Source organism: Typopeltis vanoorti, chromosome 11, assembly GCF_054136105.1.
Source record: "Typopeltis vanoorti isolate ZY-2024b chromosome 11, IOZ_Tvanoo_1.0, whole genome shotgun sequence".
Lineage (NCBI taxonomy): Eukaryota > Metazoa > Arthropoda > Arachnida > Uropygi > Thelyphonidae > Typopeltis > Typopeltis vanoorti.
In genome coordinates, this window is record NC_143559.1 from 123799244 (window position 1) to 123821833 (window position 22590).

Consider the following 22590-nt stretch of genomic DNA (forward strand, 5'->3'; position numbering starts at 1 on the left):
AAAAATTAAGAAAAAGTTAGATATGTCATGAATGCATAAAATATATGCATTCATGATACAAATATATAGATACTAGTCTATTTTATCATTTACTATCATAAAATATACACAAATATATTATAAAAAATTAAAATTTATCAAAACTTACACAAACACAAACAAAATTTATCAAACACAAACGCTTACAGACCATACATGGTGCTATTTGCAGTCGAGAGATATGTAAAAAATGTAAAGATGCAGTATTAAATCATAGCTGCATAAAATTAACTGTTATTAATTAATAAATTAGCAAAATTTAATTAATTAGCATAAAATAAAAATTTTATAGTGATTCTTTCATTAGTGTATAGACTAGGCTACCATAAAGCAATCACATTGTTCCTTCTTCGTTATCAATGCATGAATCGTTATACCTGTAAATAAATATGATTTTCTTTTTCACGTTATCTTTTCATTTTTTGATGTCTAGTACTAGTAATATGCATAAAATGTACACTTATAAAATGTACTTATGATACAGTGTTTGTATCATATAAGACAATACTGATGTAGGTACCGTCAGACAAAATTCATCTTGTATACAGACAATGTAAACTTACGGTATCGATAAATACAGTACAGTACTGTAAATGTATTTTCTCTTCCTTAGGAATTTCTTAATAAAATTTTCTTTTCTCTAACTTGCTTTAAGAATACAGTAGATAATACATAACAACATACAAAATATGTGTAAATCAACTTTTTATATCATCGGTAATGCTTCCGGTCAACAGTAGGCTATTAGTAGTTAAGTTTTGGGGGGGAGTCAGGGGGGGGTATTATAAGGCTAGTTATTCGAACTGCAAGACCAGCCTGATTGAAGATGATATCCTTTAAGAAACAGAACATGAAAATATGTATCAAGAGTAGAAAGGATAGAAGAGAAAATATGAAGTTGGGTGTTGCTTCAGGTCAGAGTTGTCTCAATATGTCTATAAAGCAATAGAACCATGTAAATAAGTCATGGACAAGGAGAACTACTATATTGTGAGTACTTTCAACTTCAGAGATATAGAATGTTTATTTATTTTTTTTGGAGGGAGGGGAATGCCATATAAGAGAGAAAGAATCTAAAGTTCATTATGATCAAATTCTTGATATGTATTAAGGGGTGAGTATAGGATATTATGATAGTCTTCTTCTTCCTCATGTTATATCTTGCTTGGTGCACAGGTCCGCTATTTTACATGATGCAACTTTAAACAATCCCAAATGGCTCGTAGCAGAGCCTGATGTTTGGGGGGCATTTATGCCTGTAGGTGTGTGTTCACGGGACCAATTTGCCCATTTTGAGGAATGAAAAACCCGAGTTGCCAGGAGGGAAAAAACCTTTCACCTCGTTATGAGACCGGCTAATACAGCTTTTGTTGAAAGAGACCAGATAAAGGTTCCTCACATAATGGACAGAAATAAAAAATAAAAAAAAAGTTAAACCATTACTAAATTCTGATCAACAATTTTCCTCCAAATTAATCTGTTATATGTCCAAATGTTGTCAAATCTTAAATTTCTGTCTTCTAAGGCACTTTCTACTGTATCCATCTACCTACATCTTGGTCTTCCTCTGGTCTTTTTCTCCCAATCTGGCAAAGAACACTTGTTTTGCTAATCTTTCCTCTCCCATTCTGTTTAAGGCACCATACCATCTAAGACATTCCTGATTGCTAACAATGGTAAGTTTTTTCTAATATCTTCATTTCTATTATGATACTACCACTAATGCCATCTGTTCACACCATTAATCTTTCTCAGAACTTTCATATATGTGTAGGGATCCCATACGTCAAGGTTTGCCTGGGACAGTCCCAGTTTTATTACTTCTGTCCCGGCATCCCAATATGTTTAATTTGGGACACTAGATGTCCCGGATTTTTTAGAATATAAAAATATTAACATTTCTAATAAGAACAAGTACAAGTCGTAATATTTTTGGGTGCTTTTAAAAATGTATGTTTACAAAACAAAAAGCAGAGACATTTATTTTGTAGTTCGGTGAATTACCAGAATGTTAGAATTTTGGGAAAACGATTTAGTTCCATACATTTCATTCAGCCGGAAAAAAGAATGTCAGAATGAGGGAGACAGTTGCCCAACTGTATATTTAACTAATCGCAACCACAGCATCTATTTCGTTTGTCTGGTCGGCCGTAAATTTTTAGCAATCTTTTGTCTCAAGCTCAGTTCGCACAGCATACGATATCCGAAATGTTTCTCATTGGTCAACATGTTTTTGAATATTAACGCGCCACGACAGTTCGTTTTCTTTCAACCAATGAGAAACATTTCGAACGTCGGATATCGTACGCTATGCAAACTAAGCTTCACACATCAGGCGCTAAATTGTTTTTATATTGCTACAGGGTTGATATAACCTAGTTTTGAACTGTTCATTTCGTATTCTTGCATACTCGTATTAATTGTGAATATTGTATTTTTTAAATTAATAAAGTTATACCGTTTCTTACAAAATGTCCAAAAGAAAGTGTAATTTCAATGAAAAATTGAAGGATCTTTTTCCTTTCATTTTCATAACGAAAAGCAGTGATTGTGATGATAGCTCAAGAGTGAAATGTAGTGTGTGCCATGCAGAATTTAACATTGGCCACGGAGGTAAGGCAGATATAACTGACCATGTCAATACAAAAAAGCACAAGTCTGCTATGTCTGCAAAAAGTTCAAGTCAATCATTGGCATCATTTTTTGGGTATCAAAAGTTAGGTAGCCAAGAAATGGAGTTAGTTGCACAAGAGGCTACATTTGTTTTTCATGCAGTTAAACACAATCACAGTTTCCAATCGATGGATTGTACGTTCTCTATTTTAAAAAAATTTTGATTTAAGTGTTACATGTTTAAGTATTGTCATCTGTGTTTAAGTGTTATTAGAATTCTATTTATTTGACGTATGTATAAACATTTATGTTATCTACATTACATTAATAAATCAAATTCAAATTCAAATAAATATTTAATTTTTTTATTTTAAAATACATAATGTTAACGAATAAAATTTATTTCTCTTAATCCTTAATTTTACAAAATTTATTGTGTTCCGGTGTTTTGTTTTCAAAAAATGGGATCCCTATATATGTGGTCTCCAGTCTTTGATCAAGTGTTTTATTTCTAACCCAGCTATCAGATCTATATGTTAAAACTGGTTGGAGCAATGTCTTTTATATATAGCTAATTTAGTGTTCTGACTCATTTTTTTCTTATTCCATATAAATTTATTCACAGCTGACTTCCTACCATACAGACTATACTAATTCTGTTGTCTATTTTGTATTTAATTTGAAATCTTCACTAACAATTGTGCCTAAATAGCTGTAATGTTTTCCTTGTTCTATAAGCTCACCATTCAGGATATAGTTGATGTTTTCAATGCTTCTGCCTATTTTCATTCTCTTGGTTTTTTTCATTCTTATTTTCATATCAAATTTATTATAACATTTATTCAATTTGGTCACGGAATCATGCAGGCTTGTGTGTATTTATTGAAAAGTATAGCATCATCTGCATGAAGTAAAGAGCTAAGATTAACATCGCTAATTTTGATATCAGATGCAATACCACTTTCCTTCATAATGTGATCCATACAGATAATGAATATGAATACCAGTTGGAGATACACGCACCCTTGTTGCTCACCTGATTTAACATCAAGTGCCTCCTTTAATTCTAACTGCTGACTTACAGCTTAAACAGAGACTACAAACTGCACAATATAAGGTCCTCATTTATAACATATAACTGTAGCATATAGAACTTTTCTCATGCCAGCTTGTCATATGCCTTTTCCAGATCTATGAAACTCAAATACAGACCCTTGTTATATTCCCAAGATTTCTCAAGATTTTTTCAGACAAATATGTCTTAAAATGAAAATCTGATTGTGATACTCTGAATTTGGCCTGAGTTCAGCTTGTGCTTCACCAAGCTTCCCTTTCCACCATTTTTCTTAGCTGTTTCTCAAGAATACTTGCAGAAATCTTATCAGGAACACTCAGTAGGAAAATACCTCTAGATTCTCGCATTCAGTTTTATTACCTTTTTAAAGATAAGTACTAAGAAAGCTCTACACCATACATCCAGAATTTGGCCCTCTGACCAGGCCTACCGATTTATGATGTACAACCACTGTAAAACTTTTATACCTCCATATTTGAGCATTTCTGTTCAAATTTCATCCACTCCAGCTGCCTTTCCACATTTCTGATGGCTTTTTCTACTTCAAGTATGGATATGTATTCCTGACTACACATCTATTGGGAGTTTTCTACCACAATACTGTTTATTTAGCAATTTTTCAAAGTCATTACTCAAGACATCTAGAATATCTTTATCTTCAGTTTTCATGTCACCTTAATAATCTCTGATTCCTTTACAATATTTTGGAGATTATTGAAAAAAGATTAGAAATTCCATTTCTAATCTTTTTTTAATAATCTCCAAATTATTTTACCACCTTTCTGATATTTATTTTCTATGTTCTTACCAAAGTCTTTCCATGACTTTTGTTTAGCTATTTTACAGAATACTTCACATTCTTACATTTGTTTCTGTATTCTGTAAGAACTCAAGCTGACTTAATTACCACATGCCTCTCTGGCTGAATTAATCAATTTTTGTTTAAGAGATATTTGTGCCATGAGAGGTTTCTTCAATTATTACAAAAAAAATACAAGGGCTAAGTAATACCATTTACTTAAGGTCAAGCCATATGGCCTTAAATAAATAGTATTATTTATCATGTTGGATTTAAAAAAGTACTGACAACACTAGGAAAGGATTAAAAACTAATTTTAATGCAGGGAGTACAAATAACACGTAACACACACACAGAGACAACACAATACTCAATGAAAATACACGAGTGATTTCTATCTAGGTGACGGGTCCTCTATGGGCACATGTAGGCAGCCTAGAATATAAACTGGGACCCCCTGACGATTACTGTTTCCCAAATTTTGGGAAGTTTTATACATCCATATTTGTTTAAATGAGGTTGATTTCTGAGTGCCACTGCAAATTCCAAATACAGTCTTTTGATTTTAAATTTACTATGGTGGAGAATAGTGTCCAGAAGATCCTGTGAGTTGTATCCAGTACATGGTCTGCAAGGATAGATTGACCATAGTCATGCTTGCTGATGTATGACTTGTGTTCATCTAAACAGATAGGGCTGATCTACTTGATCTAAAACATCAGTTTTTAATCCTTTCCTAGTGCTGTCAATACTCTATTAAACCTCCAACATGATGAACTTCTAGCACTTAAGACTTATCACATGGAGGATTACTTATCCCTTATTTTTTCATGTTAATTGAATCACTTAATGTTTTCTTTAGGGTTTGTCCCTGAATCGCCAAGGTTTGATTGTTGTTTTCAAACTCTTTCAAGTTTTCTTGAACAATGTTTGTGTATTTGAGTCTACAGTTCACCTCTGAAAGCTGCTCAACTTTGATTAATTTTAAAACTTTCTTACATACTCTTCCTCTCAATATGAAATCAGCTGTATCCTTCTCAAAATTAAATAAAGATCACTTCATACTTCAAATTCTCTATATACTCTTGTGTCCTGAACCAGTGGGAAAACATTGCTATCACTAATAGCTTATACAATGAGACTTTTCTTATTGTGAATTTGTGCACATTTTTATGTTGGCACATGGTGTTAGTCCATGTACTGAACAGAAATCCAGTAGGCACTACCATTATTATTAGCTTTTAAGCAGAATATCAGGAAACTAATTTAAGGGGCAGGAATATTGGATTCACTACTAGCTTTTGCATGTATCTCAATAAATAAGGTGACTGTTATGCATCCAAATGAGAATAATCGTGCACTTTTGACTTGAAAGGTGCAAAAATCATGTGAGAGCTATGATTAATAAAGAGTGTGAAGGATGCAAACAATAATATAAGTGTATATTCTACAGTTTGTTTCTTTCCAAGTAACATCTTCATTCAAGTTACTTCTACTCTCTAAGATGGTAATGTTACCAACTTTTTTTACTTCTGTATACTTTTTGAATAAATTTCAATATTGCAAGAAAAGTCAAATCTCTTCAGTAATAATTTTTCCAGTAAGTATTTCTGTTTCCAGATCCTGGTCACAATAGCAGTATCAGTATCATATTTTTATAGTTGTGTGTGTGTGAAGTTATTGTGTCCAAGTACACCTTCCCATTTCCTTCATGTACTAAACTAAACATGGTTAAATCTACTAACTCAAATAAAAGAGGAGCACCATTATTACATGCATCATTATATACAAGAAATCAATCAGAAACAGTATGTACTTACACTAATAACAAAATAAAGCTACTTACTGTGTGACTGGACAATACTGCATATCTTGTCCTGCAGTGAGCATACTTCCTTTACGGGAGTCCAATGAGAGAGAGGAACATGGAACGCTATATATATACAAAGAAGTCCTGGATTTTCCAGGAAACAGTTTTATTATTAAATGGAATTAAGGAATATTATATATATATATATATATATATATTTTTTTTTTTTTTTTAAATAAATTAAATGACCGGAGGCCAAGAGATGAAAATAGAAATACTATATTTTTTATTTTAAGTAAACTGCACAACAAATTTTACCTTCTTAGAAGACTTCATCAGGTGCATTACATGAGAGAAATACGAACAGGCATTGTGAGAGAATATCTATATATTAAAATGTTTTTTCAATTTACTGCACAAAGGGATAAGCTGAAGAATGAAAGTGCTTTTTTTTTATGGAAGAGAATCATTTTAAGCAAATTTTTTTCCCAAAATCTTTAGTGTCTGAATGTTCTTTAATTTTGATGAATTGCAATAGATGTTGCTTATAGTTTTTTGAAATGCAGGCGAAATTGTAGAGAAATTAATTTTTATTACTTTTATTTTTTTCAAGTATATATATAAACTTGTAATATAACAAGTCTCTCTTGGCTGAGAGACATATTTTTGAAATAGATTAAATGACTAGAAATTGAGAGATAGAAACCATATTTTTATTTTAAATAAACCACACAACTAGTTTCATCTTCTTAGAAACTTCATCAGGTGAATTATGTGACAGAAATACAAACAAACATTATGAGAGAATATCTATATATTAAAAAGCCAACACATTGCCAATTGAAGGCGTTCTGTGTATCACTTTATTGTTGGGCACATGCATGCATTCATGATCTTGTGAATGCCAAAATTGGAAAGCAGCACAATAACAATCTGCAAGATTATAACTGAGGTTGGTGTTGAGATGAACTGGACTGAGGACAATTTCTTTAGATTCCATAATTTTTCTTTCCAGTTCATCATAACATCGTAAGATGTTTTCCCATTTGTTCTATATGACTGGGAGAGTCATAGAGTTTTCGTTGTTAGCATCAGTAGAATTGAGGACGTGATTAGACACAGCGTTGGCTCTAGTTCTGCCATATGTGATGTCTCTCTTATGTTCTAGACGTAACTTGATGGATTTTTCAGTCTAGCCAAAATCAGGAATGTTGCAGTTGTAACAAACACGGTAAATGCCAGGATATTTTTAGCTGTTATACTTTTGTTTAGGCATGCTGAGTAAAGAATGGATATTAAGTAGAGGAGTGAAAAAGAACCGCATGTTAAAGTTTTTAAGAACTTTAGCTAACTTAGGCATAATGGAAATGATATGTGGTAGAGTAAGCTATGCTCCTTACTCAACATACCTAAACAAAAGCATAACAACTACCACCTAGTGGTCTAGTTGACATTTCCTTTCCTTTTGGGACAATTGTTTTTTGGGACTAGTCTAGAATGACAAAAACAAAATGAGAATATAAGAAGTTACTTAAATGCCATTTAATGGGAACAGCCAGTAACCTTGATCACATGGAGTGTTAGAAAATTTATGAAATTTTACATTCAAATTTACTACGGATGACATCCAGAATGCTGACAAAACTGAACTATTTTATCATGACACATTGAATGGTTCCCTATATCATAAATATGCTACAGTGTCTGGATCAAAGAAAGCAATAATTATTGTCAGTATTATGCTGTTCAAAACTGTCAGGAACTAATAAATGAAAGCTGTTAGTTACTGGCATAAGGAACAGGCCTCAATGCTTTAAAGGGATTAGAATGGAGAGTTTACTAGTTCAGTATCATGCCAACAAAAAAGAGGTGGATGACGTCTGAAATTTTTAACAATTGGTGTACGAGTTGGGATGTAGAATTACAACAGAAATCGGAAAAACAGCAATTTTCTAGTAAGAATCTTGACAACTGACTGCCACAACCTAATTTAGATTCTCTAAAAATTTTCAATTGAAATTTCTATGTCCAAGCACCATATCTTTGCTGCAATCAATGGACATGGGAATCATAAAAAATCTGGAGACTTTCTAACATGAAAAGTTTTTAAATCACATACTTGAAATAATATAAAAAATAAATAAATCTAATGACAATTTTCAACAGCTAAGGAGGTCAGCAAAAAAGTTAATCTTTTACAAGCAATATACAATTTGTGGCCAATAGTTGGCAAAGAATAAGCAACAATCACTCAATCATGAATAATATGGCCAGTAGTGAAAATGACATCCTAGTTGGTGTGAACACTACATCAGAAACTATGAAGGGTTTGCATCCATTGGTGCTATAATGGAAATGAATATTTTGAGTTTGAAACTATTGAGGAAATTGGAGCAGGAGTTTAGAAGAACACAAAATTGATGAGGATGACAGTCTTGGGCTTGAACAAGTGACTACTCAGAATGCCAAAAAAATTTATTGTTGGATGACAACTCCATTTCAAGAATGCAATTTTGTATATGTGCCAGATACATGCATCAATTTTGTTCACCTGCAGCCGATTAAAAAACAGACGGGCTGCAGTGAATCAATTTCTAGAGCATCATTAACCTAAGAACTGCATGCATGTTTAATATACATAACTGTAAATAAAATTATATACATTGGTAATTTTGCTACTCATCAAAACCTCATCTAAATTTTTATTTATATGTGTTTTTTAAACTCTTTGCATGCAACTTTGTGTAACTGGAGCAGCTACTTAATTAGATCAAATTATGCCATTCCATATACGGTCCAATTAACCAGAATCCACAGTACACTGTTCAGATACCTCTATAAGAGGTATCTAAACAAACATGATGTTCAACATTGAATGATGTCTATGAAAGCCAGAACAATTGTTGGTGAGAAGATTAGATTGAAAGGCATTTATCATTTTCACCAATATCTTACAAAGATAGCTATCAGAGTAAATGGTAAATGTTTACTTGTATAGGATCTTTTTTTGGTATTTGGGGATAAAAATGATAACTGATTTATGACACAAATCCTTCCTTTGTAAGTATTCTATTGTATACTAAGAGAAGAAGAAGATACGGAACTGATGGTGAAAGACTATACTGTAACTTTATGGCTTACACATGTGTCAAATATTTTTATTTAAAAACTCCAATATATTTCATCCACCATTACATGGACTTCATCAGGGAGACAAACAATACATTCAAAAGATGAATCACATAATGAGTCATAATTCATGCCTAAATTAGCTTGTCGGATGCAGCTGAAGTACGTGATATTACACAATTAGAGTTCAAAGGAGCAATTGTAAAAAGTTGTGTAGATAAAAAAACAACAACTCATGAACAGTTAATAGTGATTCCAGTTTGGACAATTTCATCGAGTTTCACATGCTTCTAGGAAAAGGCAATTGAATTTGAACTTGCTGGAATGAAGAAGTTTAGTCTAGTTCCAGGGAACTATGCCTAGTATCAATAGCGTGCAAAGCAAAATCTGACTTGCGGATTCCATAAATCTATCGTAATCTTGATGTTCTTCGATTCTAATCAATGTAGAATGGCCAGTCTCTCCAAAATAACAAAGATGGCATGAGCAGGATATTTTGATAGGCACCTGATTCTGCACTGATGAGTCAAGTTATGCTGAAAGTGATCGAGAAAGCTGGAAAAAGGCAGGATTTAGGAGAGGTAGAGGAATTAGAGACCAGATAGCAAACATGAGATGAATTATGGGACGAGCAAAAGAATTTAAAAAAAGGAAGTATTCACCTGTTTTACTGATTATAAGAAAGCTCGTCATTCAAATCAGACTATGGAATATGATGAGAACAACGGGAATACTGGTTTCTCTTAATGAGAGAACTGTATGACAAACAAGAAACTGTGCTTCAGTAAAAAGTCTCCTGTGAAAGATAGTATTCGAGAGGACAAAGGGGTAATGAAGGGTTATAAGTTGTCATATATTATGAGAATGGCTGATTCAGATAAAGATCCAGTATGAATTGCTGGCCTGGTTGGCCGAGTGGTTAGCATATCTGTTCTCCAACCCACAGGCTGGGGAGTTGAATCCAGCTGTAGACACAGATTTTGTGACAGTCTTTAGTTGGGAGATGAATTTCATTGTTCTGTGTGAGACCACCACCATTGCTTTTTAGAGGCCTAAAGTTGCTTGAAAAAGTTCCATGCTTGGTCTCTAGAGCAGGATTTCTGAACAATGTAAAAAATAAATTTAAAAAACACATTTTTATATAAAATTTATAAAAATAAATTTAATAAGTCCATAATGAATGGCTGATTGTAGCTCATTTGGAAAAATCGAGTCACTGTTTCTGTTGTTGTTTTTTCAATATCAAAAATTAAAGAGGACAGGAGCTGTTCTTAAGATTCTAGCCAAGCATTCTCCTAAGGATTTGCAATTGCTTTGGATTCATCAACTACACATTCACGTCTACTATGGTAGACAAATGCTGCTATATCTGCCTTTCATTTCAGATTTTATTCTAATACAATTTTTATATCGGCTGTCTCATTTCATATCGGCTGTCTCATTGATAGATGTTGTAAACTGGATCCAAGATTGTTTTCGACTCTGAAATCTAACATAATGTAGTTTGTCCATGCATGTTTAAAAATGCTCAGATTTGACAGGATATCTCCGAAATATACCCTTGTCTTAAACTTTTTTAGCTTCTTGGCACTCAGGGTTCCACTTTGAATTTGAATGGAGTGGAAATCAGAAGATGATATTTTTGGAATTGCACTTGTTGCTTCCTGGCAAATACAATGTGTTCAACAGAATCACTACTTCATTGATAGGCATTTGGCTCACTGCTTCAACACTATTTTGCAAGGTGGGAAAAAGCATTTTAGTTATGCCCATTATTAAGAAAAGCGAGAGGTCGTTATTTTGAAGCATGTGCTTGACAATCTGGCTTTGCTCATTGATGATAGTGCTATCCCAAAAAAGTATTATGTTGATTAAGGATGCCCATAAGATGGATGGGCAGAGTCAGCAGCAGTATGAGATTATCAACGTTGATCTGTGTTAACTCAGAACTTGCTGGTAAATAAATGAAACATATCCTAGTAAAAAATCCAACTGAGAGGAAGATGGCTCCAACGATCAGAGCAGTGATACCTGGACATGTGGTTACTCACTAGGATAGAGACTCCTCCATTAGCAGGGCCATCTTCATTACTCCCCTTACAAATAATAGAAAAATGCCTCAAGGTAGGGTTGTCACTGAGTTTAAAGTTTATCTCCAGCAGACAAAAAAGAGATAGATTTGTGTAATCTGCAACAACTCTCTAAGAATTTTCCTATTCTTTTGACATTGTCGACATATCATCCAATTACCAAGAGATGGAGTTACTTTTGTCTTGCTTGTGTTTGTCAATTGCTTTTGGGAAGTAAGGGTGGCAAGAGTCCATCTCTTCATCTGGAAAAACGTTTAATAAACTACCTGATGCGTCAGGATCAGTAGCTGCTTATTTTATGCCAAGTGGATAGAGAAGTATAAATTCTGTGTGTGTGTGTGTGTGTGTGTGTGTGTGTGCGCGCGCAGTGGGGGGTCCTTTGCGATTTTTATTCACTTTTACGCGACCAACCTACAGTAAGTTAGGAAAAAATCCGTAATTCAAGAAAATTCTGAGAATTTTGTAGAATTGCATTCTCGTTTCAACTAAGAAAATTCTAAATTCTTACGAATTTCATTTATTGGGAATTTCCCGAATTACAGTACATAACTGACAGTGCATAAATAAGCAGTTCTTAGCTGTTTGAATTTGGTGTTTGAGTAGACAACACAGTTACCACATTTTTTGCATTTGCATTTTTTAAGTGAAATCAAAATAAAAGTTGCGTTATAAAATTATTGATTTTGTGAATAAATAATAAATGGTAAGTTATATGTAATTTTCAGACTTTCATTTCATTATCCGAAGATTTTAATCCAGCCCTCACATGATGTTGCCAATAACCAAAAAAAAAAAAAAAAAAAAAAAAAAAAAAAAAAAAAAAAAAAAAAAGGAAAGCAGTTTCCTTGGATATAAAAATTCAAATTTTAGATCGTCTTCAAACTGGGAAGGTGTAACGGCTGTGGGTAAGCATCTTGGAGTCCGTGAATCAACTGTCAGATCTATAAAAAAAAATGAAGAGGATATTAGAAAAGCTGTATGTTCTGGTACAAAATCGAGTGCGAAATTATCATCATACACAAGAGATGTTGTTCTAGAAAAGGCCGAAAAAGCTTTAGTGATGCAGATAGAAAATAATGTACAAAAAAGAATGCCAGTTGACGGAAATTCAGATTTATATAAAAAAATTTATATAAACCAGTAGGTCACTGTTAAATTGTCAGCTACAAGAAGCAAAGAAATCTCTTGCCATTCTGAACAAAGAAATAATAAATATCAAGAACGCTATAGAACCAGTATTAGAGACTGAAACTTTTTAACACCGTTTTACGCATTTTGTCGATTTTGCTGTTTTAAGGATACTTGTGACATAAGACTGAATGATAAATGCATGTAAACACAAGAAAGATATTTAATTAACCAAATATTTCGGTCTGGAAATAGCAGACCATCTTCAGTGGTATTACAAGAACAGTTTTAAAAAATACAAGCTAGAATACTAACAATAGATCGTTAAAAATAGAACATGGCGTGTGATGTTATATCACTAAGTATTAAGTATAAAAAGGAACATTTTGAAGTAGAGACATGATTGAAAAAAAAAAAAAAAATTAATGAGTAATCTTGATTAGACTTTCCCAGATTTTTGATATAGATATACAGTCATTACGATTCAGGTTGGGACGATGGAGTAAGGCCTCCCTCCACGCTTTCCTTGAACAAACATTCGAACCTATAACGGGATCTATGTAAGAGGCGAGTCCTGGACCAAAAGATGCTGTGGTCAGTTTCAATCCCGTGTTGAGTCAATCCAGACTTTTCAGGTTTGTTGTGAAGAATGGAGGATTGATGTTCTTGGATTCTTTTTTCAAGAGAACATCCAGTCTGTCCAAAATAGAGAGATCACAGTTGCAAGGAATTTGATAAACTCCAGGAAGAGATAAAGTTGAGCATTTGTCTTTAGGAGAAGGAAAATGAGAAGACAATTTGTTAATAGGTGAATACGTAGTTGTTAAATCATATTTCTTTAAAATTCTTGCGATAGGTTCTGAAATACCGGAGATATAAGGAATAGGATTCTTGGATTCTTTTTTCAAGAGAACATCCAGTCTGTCCAAAATAGAGAGATCACAGTTGCAAGGAATTTGATAAACTCCAGGAAGAGATAAAGTTGAGCATTTGTCTTTAGGAGAAGGAAAATGAGAAGACAATTTGTTAATAGGTGAATACGTAGTTGTTAAATCATATTTCTTTAAAATTCTTGCGATAGGTTCTGAAATACCGGAGATATAAGGAATAGGTACTCGACGTATTGAAACTTTGTTTTGTGGAGGATTATAAGAATTGAGAAGATGTTGAGTACTTTTTTTAGAAAAGCCATTGAGTTTCATGTGTTGTTGGATAGTAGAAAGTTCTTTCTGTAGATAATCAAAAGTAGAACAATGAGTTTTGGCCCTTCTGATGAGGCACTTTATAATTCCTGTTTTTTGACAAGGATGAGGACTTCCCATGGCCGTTCCTTCTACTTGGCTGTAAAATTTATTTTGACATACGAAATATCCAGAATGTATTACGCATCTTTCCTCAAGACATTATAAAACTATTCGATTTCATAATACATTTTGGATATTTCGTATGTCAAAATAAATTTTACAGCCAAGTAGAAAGAACAGCCATGGGAAGTCCTCTTTCTCCTGCTTTAGCCAACTTTTATTTGGAACATTTAGAAAAAGTCCTCTTCTCATCTATTTTCCCTCAACCATCCTTTTGGGTAAGATATATAGATGACATCTTTACTATTTGGCCCCACAGCAAAAACTTTTTACCTTCTTTTTTAAACAGTATTAATTCCTTGCATCATCGTATAAAGATTACTATGGAAATAGAAGAAAACAACCAGTTATCTCTTTTAGACGTTCTCCTCATCCGGTCACCTTCAAATATTCTTACAACTACAGTATACAGGAAACCAATGTTCACAGGTCATTATATTCTTAAAGAATCAGCCCATCATTTCTTGTCAAAACACAGGAATTATAAAATGCCTCATCAGAAGAGCGAAAACTAATTGTTCTACTTTTGATTATCTACAGAAAGAACTTTCTACTATCCAACAACACATGAAACTCAATGGCTTTTCTAAAAAAAGTACTCAACATCTTCTCAATTCTTATAATCCTCCACAAAACAACAAAGTTTCAATACGTCAAGTGCCTATTCCTTATATCTCCGGTATTTCAGAACCTATCGCAAGAATTTTAAAGAAATATGATTTAACAACTACGTATTCACCTATTAACAAATTGTCTTCTCATTTTCCTTCTCCTAAAGACGAATGCTCAACTTTATCTCTTCCTGGAGTTTATCAAATTCCTTGCAACTGTGATCTCTCCTATTTTGGACAGACTGGACGTTCTCTTGAAAAAAGAATCCACGAACATCAATCCGCCATTCTTCACAACAAACCTGAAAAGTCTGGATTGGCTCAACACGGGATTGAAACTGACCACAGCATCTTTTGGTCCAGGACTCGCTTCTTACCTAAATCCCGTTATAGGTTCGAACGTTTGTTCAAGGAAAGCGTGGAGGCCTTATTCCATCGTCCCAACCTGAATCGTAATAACTGTATATCTATATCAAAAATCTGGGAAAGTCTAATCAAGATTACTCATTCATTTTTTTTTTAATCATGTCTCTACTTCGAAATGTTCCGTTTTATACTTAATACTAAGTGATATAACATCACGCGCCGTGTTCTATTTTTAACGATCTATTGTTAATATTCTAGCTTGTATTTTTTAAAACTGTTCTTGTAATACTACTGAAGATGGTCTGCTATTTCCAGACCGAAATATTTGGTTAATTAAATATCTTTCTTGTGTTTACGTGCATTTATCATGCATTTTATCGATGTCATACCAAAGGTTTTTAATGCTTCCCGTGATAGACTGAAACGCAAGTTTGATTCACTGGTAAGCCAACCCAAATCTAGCAATACTGTCATTGATACAGATAGAGTAGTGATCAAATGTATCAGACTGCCCACTGACAGACCAGCGAACGTTTCGTTCTGTCAAAAGGGCATAATTTTGCCGTTGCTCCGAATAAAGTACACATAATAGACTTTTTCCATAGTATAGACAGAGGTATTTGATCCTTACCCCCAAAAAACAGCAGCAGAACAAGATTCGGGTGTGTAAAAATTATTTTTAACGCCAAGCCTCCGCAGCCGAACCTATCGTATATGCTGAAAGTATTTTATCTTGGGTATAATAAATGTTAAAAAAAAACGAAGCAATTTTAAACCTGGTTTTACTCTATTTCCCAAGTAAGCAAACAGACAAACAAGTCAAGTTTGCGCCTGCAAGTGATGCAAGTCTAGCTGATCCTACAGGTAGTGCAAGATCAAGGCAACTCATGGTAAAGGTGCATAAGCTCTGATCACTAATCTTAATATTTACCCTTAATGCCAAAACACATCTCCAAGAAGGGGATGTATGATGTTTTGTATTAAAGGCAAGGGGCCACTACCCAGACCGGTTTCGACCTTTATTGAGGTCTCATCAGTGGGAGCCAGGCTAGAAATACTAAGATTTAGTAATACAGAGCTTATAAGTATTTTACCAGAACAAGTTACCATAAGGTGTTTTAACCTTATTAAATAAAAATCCCTGCAGGAGATATAAATGTAGAAAGTATTTTACCTTGGGTATAATAAATGTTAAAAATAAATAATAAATAAAAATAAAAAATAAATAAATAATAAATGCTGGACAAAAAGCACTGAAATCGCTAAAAAATAACAAGAACCTAATTATTACGAAAGCTGACAAAGGGAAGGCTGTAGTCATCCAAGACAGAAGAGAATACGAGAGAAAAATATCACTGTTACTCCGTGACTATTCGACTTATAGGCCCCTCACTTCAGATCCTACCAGTAGTCAAATAAAAAAGCTTTAATGCCCTTATAGAAAAAATATCAATATGGAATGAAGATAAAAAGAAAACACTAAAGACCTCCTTCGGGCACCTACCGAGATTATATCGTCTTCCAAAAGTGCATAAGCCAGGAATTCCATTAAGGCCGGTTGTAGACTGTATAGGCTGTCCCACTTACAAAATATCAAAATTTCTGTCAAATTTACTCACTTCTTCAACTAGAAGAACTGCTACATATATAAAACATTCTGTGGACTTCAGAAATAAAATTTCCGATCTGCATTGAGACAATTCAGAGATTATGATTAGTCTACATGTTGTTTCGCCATTTATGAATGTTCCGTTGGCAAACAGCATAGAATTACTACACCAAGAATTTTCCTCCAGGCATTGTCAAATTATTTGAATTTGTAATAAAGTCCAGTTATTTTTCCTTCAAAAACCAGTTATATCAACAAATTGAAGGGACAGCAATGGGTAATCCAATATCTCCTGCTATTACCAACTACTTCATGGAACATTTCGAACAGCATATCCTTGACAACATTACACCCTGACCTAACATTTGGTTCAGATATGTGGACGACATTTTTGCCATATGGAAGGGCACCTCAGAAGAACTACAACAGTTTCTCTCAAAAATTAATGCACTTCATCCAATGATTCAATTCACCCTAGAAGTAGAAGTAAATAAGCATTAGCCTTTCTAGACCTCTTGATTCGTTGCCAACCAGATGGTTATTTATAATTCGCACTCTATAGGAAAGAGACTCATACAGGCCAGTATATCCACGTAGAATCACATCACCATCCCAGTCAAAAGGCAGGTACTATAAAAACACTAGTTCACAGAGCCAACTTCTTTTGTTCTTCAGAAGAACTTTTACAAAAAGAATTACAGTATATTAATTCCTCCTTTATATCCAACGGTTATAAGAAGTCCTTCATAAAAAAAGCTTTAAGTAGTCGTGCTCCAGCATCCTCTTCAAGTACAGAAGAACCTACACATATACCTATCCCCTATGTACATGAGGTTAGTGAACGCATAGCTAAGGCGCTAAAACTACTAAATATCTATGTGGCTTTTCAACCCATCAGAAAAATCTCCACATTCCTAATGTCTCCAAAGGACAAGCTCCCACATCTCAGCTATCCAGGTGTCTACCAGATTCCCTGCTCATGTGAATTATCATATTTCAGACAAACAGGAAGATCTGCTTAGGTCCGGTTAGAAGAACACCAGTCGTACATCCAGAACCTTGAACCCGAACAGTCTGGAATTGCAGAACATGCCATCAATACCAGACATAGAGTTAAGTGGAACAAGACAAAAGCCATTCACAAAAGTCAGTTCTTAATGGAACGGCTATACAAAGAAACATGTGAAACATTACTTCACTTCCCTAACCTAAACAGATCCGATTGTCTACTTCTTTCCCCCTTGTGGGAGATAGTACTTTATAAAGTTTATAAAGCAGCAAATCTTTCCTAACATATAATTGTACACACACACACACACACACACACACACACACACACGCACACACACACATTTATATATGTGATAATCGGCTTTTTTATATATATTTATATATATATAAAATTTTTTTTAAAATTTTAATTATTATAATTGAATAATTAAATAATTATTATTTAATAATTAAATAACTAAATAATAAAATTTAAATAATTAAAAAAAATAAATAATAATAATTAAATAAATTTAGGAAATTTAACCTTAGCTACTTAAGTGGCACTTTGTGAATATACCAGTTATTGTTTAATCAGCCTTGTACCTGTACTGATGCTGCCTGTGATACTCAGGTGAAAATTCTACGAATAAAGAATAATTTACTTGAGTTAATTCTGTTATTATAATAGTTAGTAATATGTCTACTCACGGTATTTTCTTACTGAAACTTATAAAAAAAAATATGTATAAATATGTGCATGTAGATTTTCTAATTGCCCCCCAAAATATTCAAATTGCCCCACATTGAGAAACGCTGTTGTAAGCCTATAGCACATTGGTACCATGAGCACACTAAGTATTTGTGTTTTCTATTTTTATTAATTTTATAATTTTTTTGTATTTTTATTTTATTTTCTTAGTCCAGAAAGCCTGATCTCTAGATTCTCATGGAACTTTTTTCTAGCTACTTCTCCCATCTAAGCCGGGCTATGATCTCACGCTGAGTGGTGAAATTTATTTTCTACCTGAAGACAATCACAAATATCCATGCTTAGCGTAGGATTCGAGCCCATGATCTGTTGGTAAGTGAGCAGATATGCTAACCACTCAACCAAGCCAATCTAGTCATGCATGTTGCCAAAGCAGGGCCCAAAATAATGCAAGACTATAAGAATTCCCCTTTTCATATGTCCATAAGTTGCACTGTATGGCAAACATGACAGCAGTGCTTCCAGTGATGGTCTGGAAGGCGCAGAAAAAATAGAGCAAATAATACAGGAAGAAAAAAAGGATCTGTACGATCAGTGAGGGATCCCCACTATGAACAGGTGCCTCACGGTGGGGGAAATGGAGACTAGATTTCATTTGATGTGATACAGGATGATCTTGTCTCAGAAAAATCTCTCTCTCTTTCTGGTGGAGTATTTAATATACTAGATTTTGAAATTTAATTCCATAGCTTCTATCTTTTTCTGAAAGAAGCAAGGAATGCTTATTTTTAAGTTATGTTAAAAATGTTCCAAGCACAATACCGACTGGTATAAATATGAATTTGTACATTTCATGGAGTTCATGTGAGCACCACCCTAGATGGATGTAAGTCTTCAGGTAGAAGGCCAATAATAATAAATAAATAAATAGCATTTCCAAAACAAACTTTTCAATACTGACAAGGGAGTAAATAGCATGTGATACAAGACTAAACTAAAATCAATTTATTTTCTTACACTACCTTAAAAACATTCCAAATATAATAAATTGTATTTCCACCATTCAGATTATAATTTTAAGTTCTTGTTCTAGAAAGAAATGACAAAACCAATTTCTTTCATTTGTATTAAAAACCACATATTATATATCAAAAAAAAAAAAAGAGAAAAAAAGAACACCCTTGATATGTGATACTGCCTATTCTTACACTCAATGCAACAATAAGAATTATTGCTGAATGCAGCAATAATTCTTATTGTTGCATTGAACAGTAAGAATGCAGATAATGAAAAACATACCGTGATCTTGATGGCGACTTCCTCTGTAAACAAACACCTCCCATAGAACAAAGAAATCCTGTCATATTGGCCCATTCATTTAATTGGTCCTAAAATTCAGGAGCAGGGGGAAAATAACAGATCATGTAAAAAGATAAGGAAAATTAAGTTACCCAGTACCTAGTGTTGAGTAAGGAAGAAAAAATCTTAAGTTATTTGAAATATCTAGAAAGTTATTAAAAAGAAAACAATCAAGAATACAACTTATGGTTGTTCCAAATTAACATAAGAAAAAGAACAGTAGTACCACTTAATGGCTATTAAATAATATTCCTGCATCTTTCAACTCCATACATTCCCATAGATTAAAGATGTCAAGAAACTGTATTCTTAATCCTTTATCCAAGTGTAAGTCACTTGGATCAAGTCACTTCATGATTGGGCTACTTGTATGTGGAGGCTAATGACTTCACTTCAATTGCCTTAGTATTCCATAATGCAATGCGCATATCTTTATGGACATGTATAATGCTATGCATTACGGAAAGGGCCACTATCCAGACCATTTTGACCTTTATTGAGGTTTCACCTTTTCAACCTTTATCAAGACCTGAATAAAGATCGAAACCAGTCTGGGTAATGGCCCTTCCCATAATGCATAGTATTATACATGTCCGTAAGGATGTGCATTGCATTATGGGATACTAAGGCAATTGATATGAAGTCATTCGCCGCCTTATACAATAGTCTAGAGCACCTTGAAGCGACTTAATGCACAAACTTTGTTTACTTACACTTGAATAAAGGATGAAACCAAGAATACAATTTCTTCACATCTTTAATTTATAGTATAACCAAGTGAAAAAAAACTTTCAACATATATTCCCAATTTTAAAAAAAATTATTTTTTTTAATATTCCAACATTTTAGTAGATTTATGTATAAATCTACAAAAATGAAAAAAAATGAAGGAAGATTTATGTATACTTTCACATAAAGTTTCTGAATATTCACAGAAAGAACTGCAAGCAACCTAATACAAATATGATTAAACACAGTAGCCCAGTATAAATGATTGGATGCTGGTTATTGTTTAAGTTGAAGTTCAATGGATAAAAAATGTCTAAAGTTAATAATTAACTAACTAAATTTATGTAGAAAATTAGATTAATAAAGCAATATTTAACCTTAGTTACAGGCATCCTCATGGGTACAAAGAAATATACTGAGCATATAGTTGCAGACACACTTACAGGAAGTCAAATACAGACTAATTGTAAAAGTATAACATACAGACCTCCTTTAGGCATTACCAAAAATTATCTTACACTCACCCTAAAGGTCTTCTCCACCATCTGAACTATCCTGGAGTCTACAGTATCCCCTACTCCTGTAAACTTAAATACTTCAGATGAATGGGAAGGACTATCAGTATCAGTTTAGAACAGGGGTCGGCAACCGGCGGCCCACATGCAGTTTTGGTGACCCATAAAAGGTTGACCATACTTACATGGCAATGTGGCCCATATGTTGAATTATTTAAAAAATGCATTTCCATAATATGAAAAATAAATTAAAAATAATTTTATACCTATACTTCGTGATATCGGCGTACAACTTGGTACGAGTCACTCTTGTGAGTCATCACGAGTGGGGAATACAAAGGTGACTTCATCCGAAGACAATCGAGATTTTGGCTTGGCACATATTAAAGAACGCATTTTCGTTAGAAAATATCCAATATTTTATCGATGCTTACCAAAAAAGCAGGGAGAGACACATATTGTGATGCATAAACTATATTGCTTTGTTTTTACATGATAATTTTTCACCGAGTTTCATTTTCATGCTTATTTCATACCTCATACTTTAAATATTTCTGTGTTTTTTAAGATTGATATAATAAAAATTGATAATTGAAGTATTTTTTCACTCACTAGTTTCACTTAATTAAATGCTTGCAGCTTGATTATTAAAAAAGTTGAACATGGCCGGCGAGTCTGAAAAGGTTGCCAACTGCTGGTCTAGAAAAACACAAAGCATATCCTTCATCTATACACTATAGTCATTCTGGGGGGTGGCAGAACATGCCGTGGATATGGATCATGGGATCCAATGGGGGAGGCTTCCCTCCTAATACAGAAACAGATTTAAATCAGAGAAACTATTTCTAAAATCTACCACAACACTACAGTTCTCAAATTTAAACAAAGCTGGCTGCATCACACTGCCAAAAATCTTGGCAACCATTATTTTGAGACCTTCAGTAAATGTCCATTACTGCATCCATAAAAGGTGCTATAAGAGCCTGCCTTTTAAAAGTAGTCTGTGATTGCCTCCATACTGGTATGCCTGTGTGCGTGCATATGTTCAGACAATAGAATAAGCAAAGCTGGCATGTTAGCGAGCTCATTCAAAATATTTATATGGAATAAGAGAGAATTTAGCCAAAATACTTAACTAGCAAGACAATATATGTGAGATTGGTTTGGAAGACCATGTGCAGACTAATCCTTCTCTTATGGACCAGAGAGTTGAGCTATGTATACAACAGTTGATCAATAATATATAGACAATAGCTGGTCGCCAAGAATGGGAAAAGTTAGCAAAACAGGTGTCTGATGCCAATATAGCAGAAAAGAGACTCAGAAGATGATCAAGATATGAATGAAGTGATGTAGTCAGAATATTGGATCTGACAATACTGGGGTGCAGACAAGAGATTAGATGTACCCTGTACATTCCTTGGGGGTACATATCCGGAAACTGACTATGATATTGGGTTAGGCTATTATCGGTTATACTGCTTGAAGTTACACATCAGAAAAATGATGATGGGGAAACAAAGACAGATAGCAGAGAAAAAGATATTTTCAGAGACAAGCAGCACTGTTTGCCAACTGAGCATTTTTGCAAGATTTCATATTCATACACCTTCAGTAATTTGAGAAAGTAGAGGAGGAAGGCAAGATGAGAG

At 33.7% G+C, this 22590-nt stretch overlaps 1 protein-coding gene across 1 annotated transcript in view; it reads right to left on the reverse strand.

The window, feature by feature from the left end:
• Nf1 (neurofibromin 1) overlaps window positions 1-22590 on the reverse strand; it is a 1119557-nt gene that overhangs the window by 720117 nt on the left and 376850 nt on the right. The window contains exons 20-22 of the mRNA XM_090400295.1: window positions 19635-19723; window positions 13203-13208; window positions 6373-6459 (exon numbers count right to left, since the gene is read on the reverse strand). Of these exons, the coding sequence (XP_090256421.1) occupies window positions 6373-6459; window positions 13203-13208; window positions 19635-19723 (182 nt within the window). The remainder of the gene's footprint in view (window positions 1-6372; window positions 6460-13202; window positions 13209-19634; window positions 19724-22590) is intronic.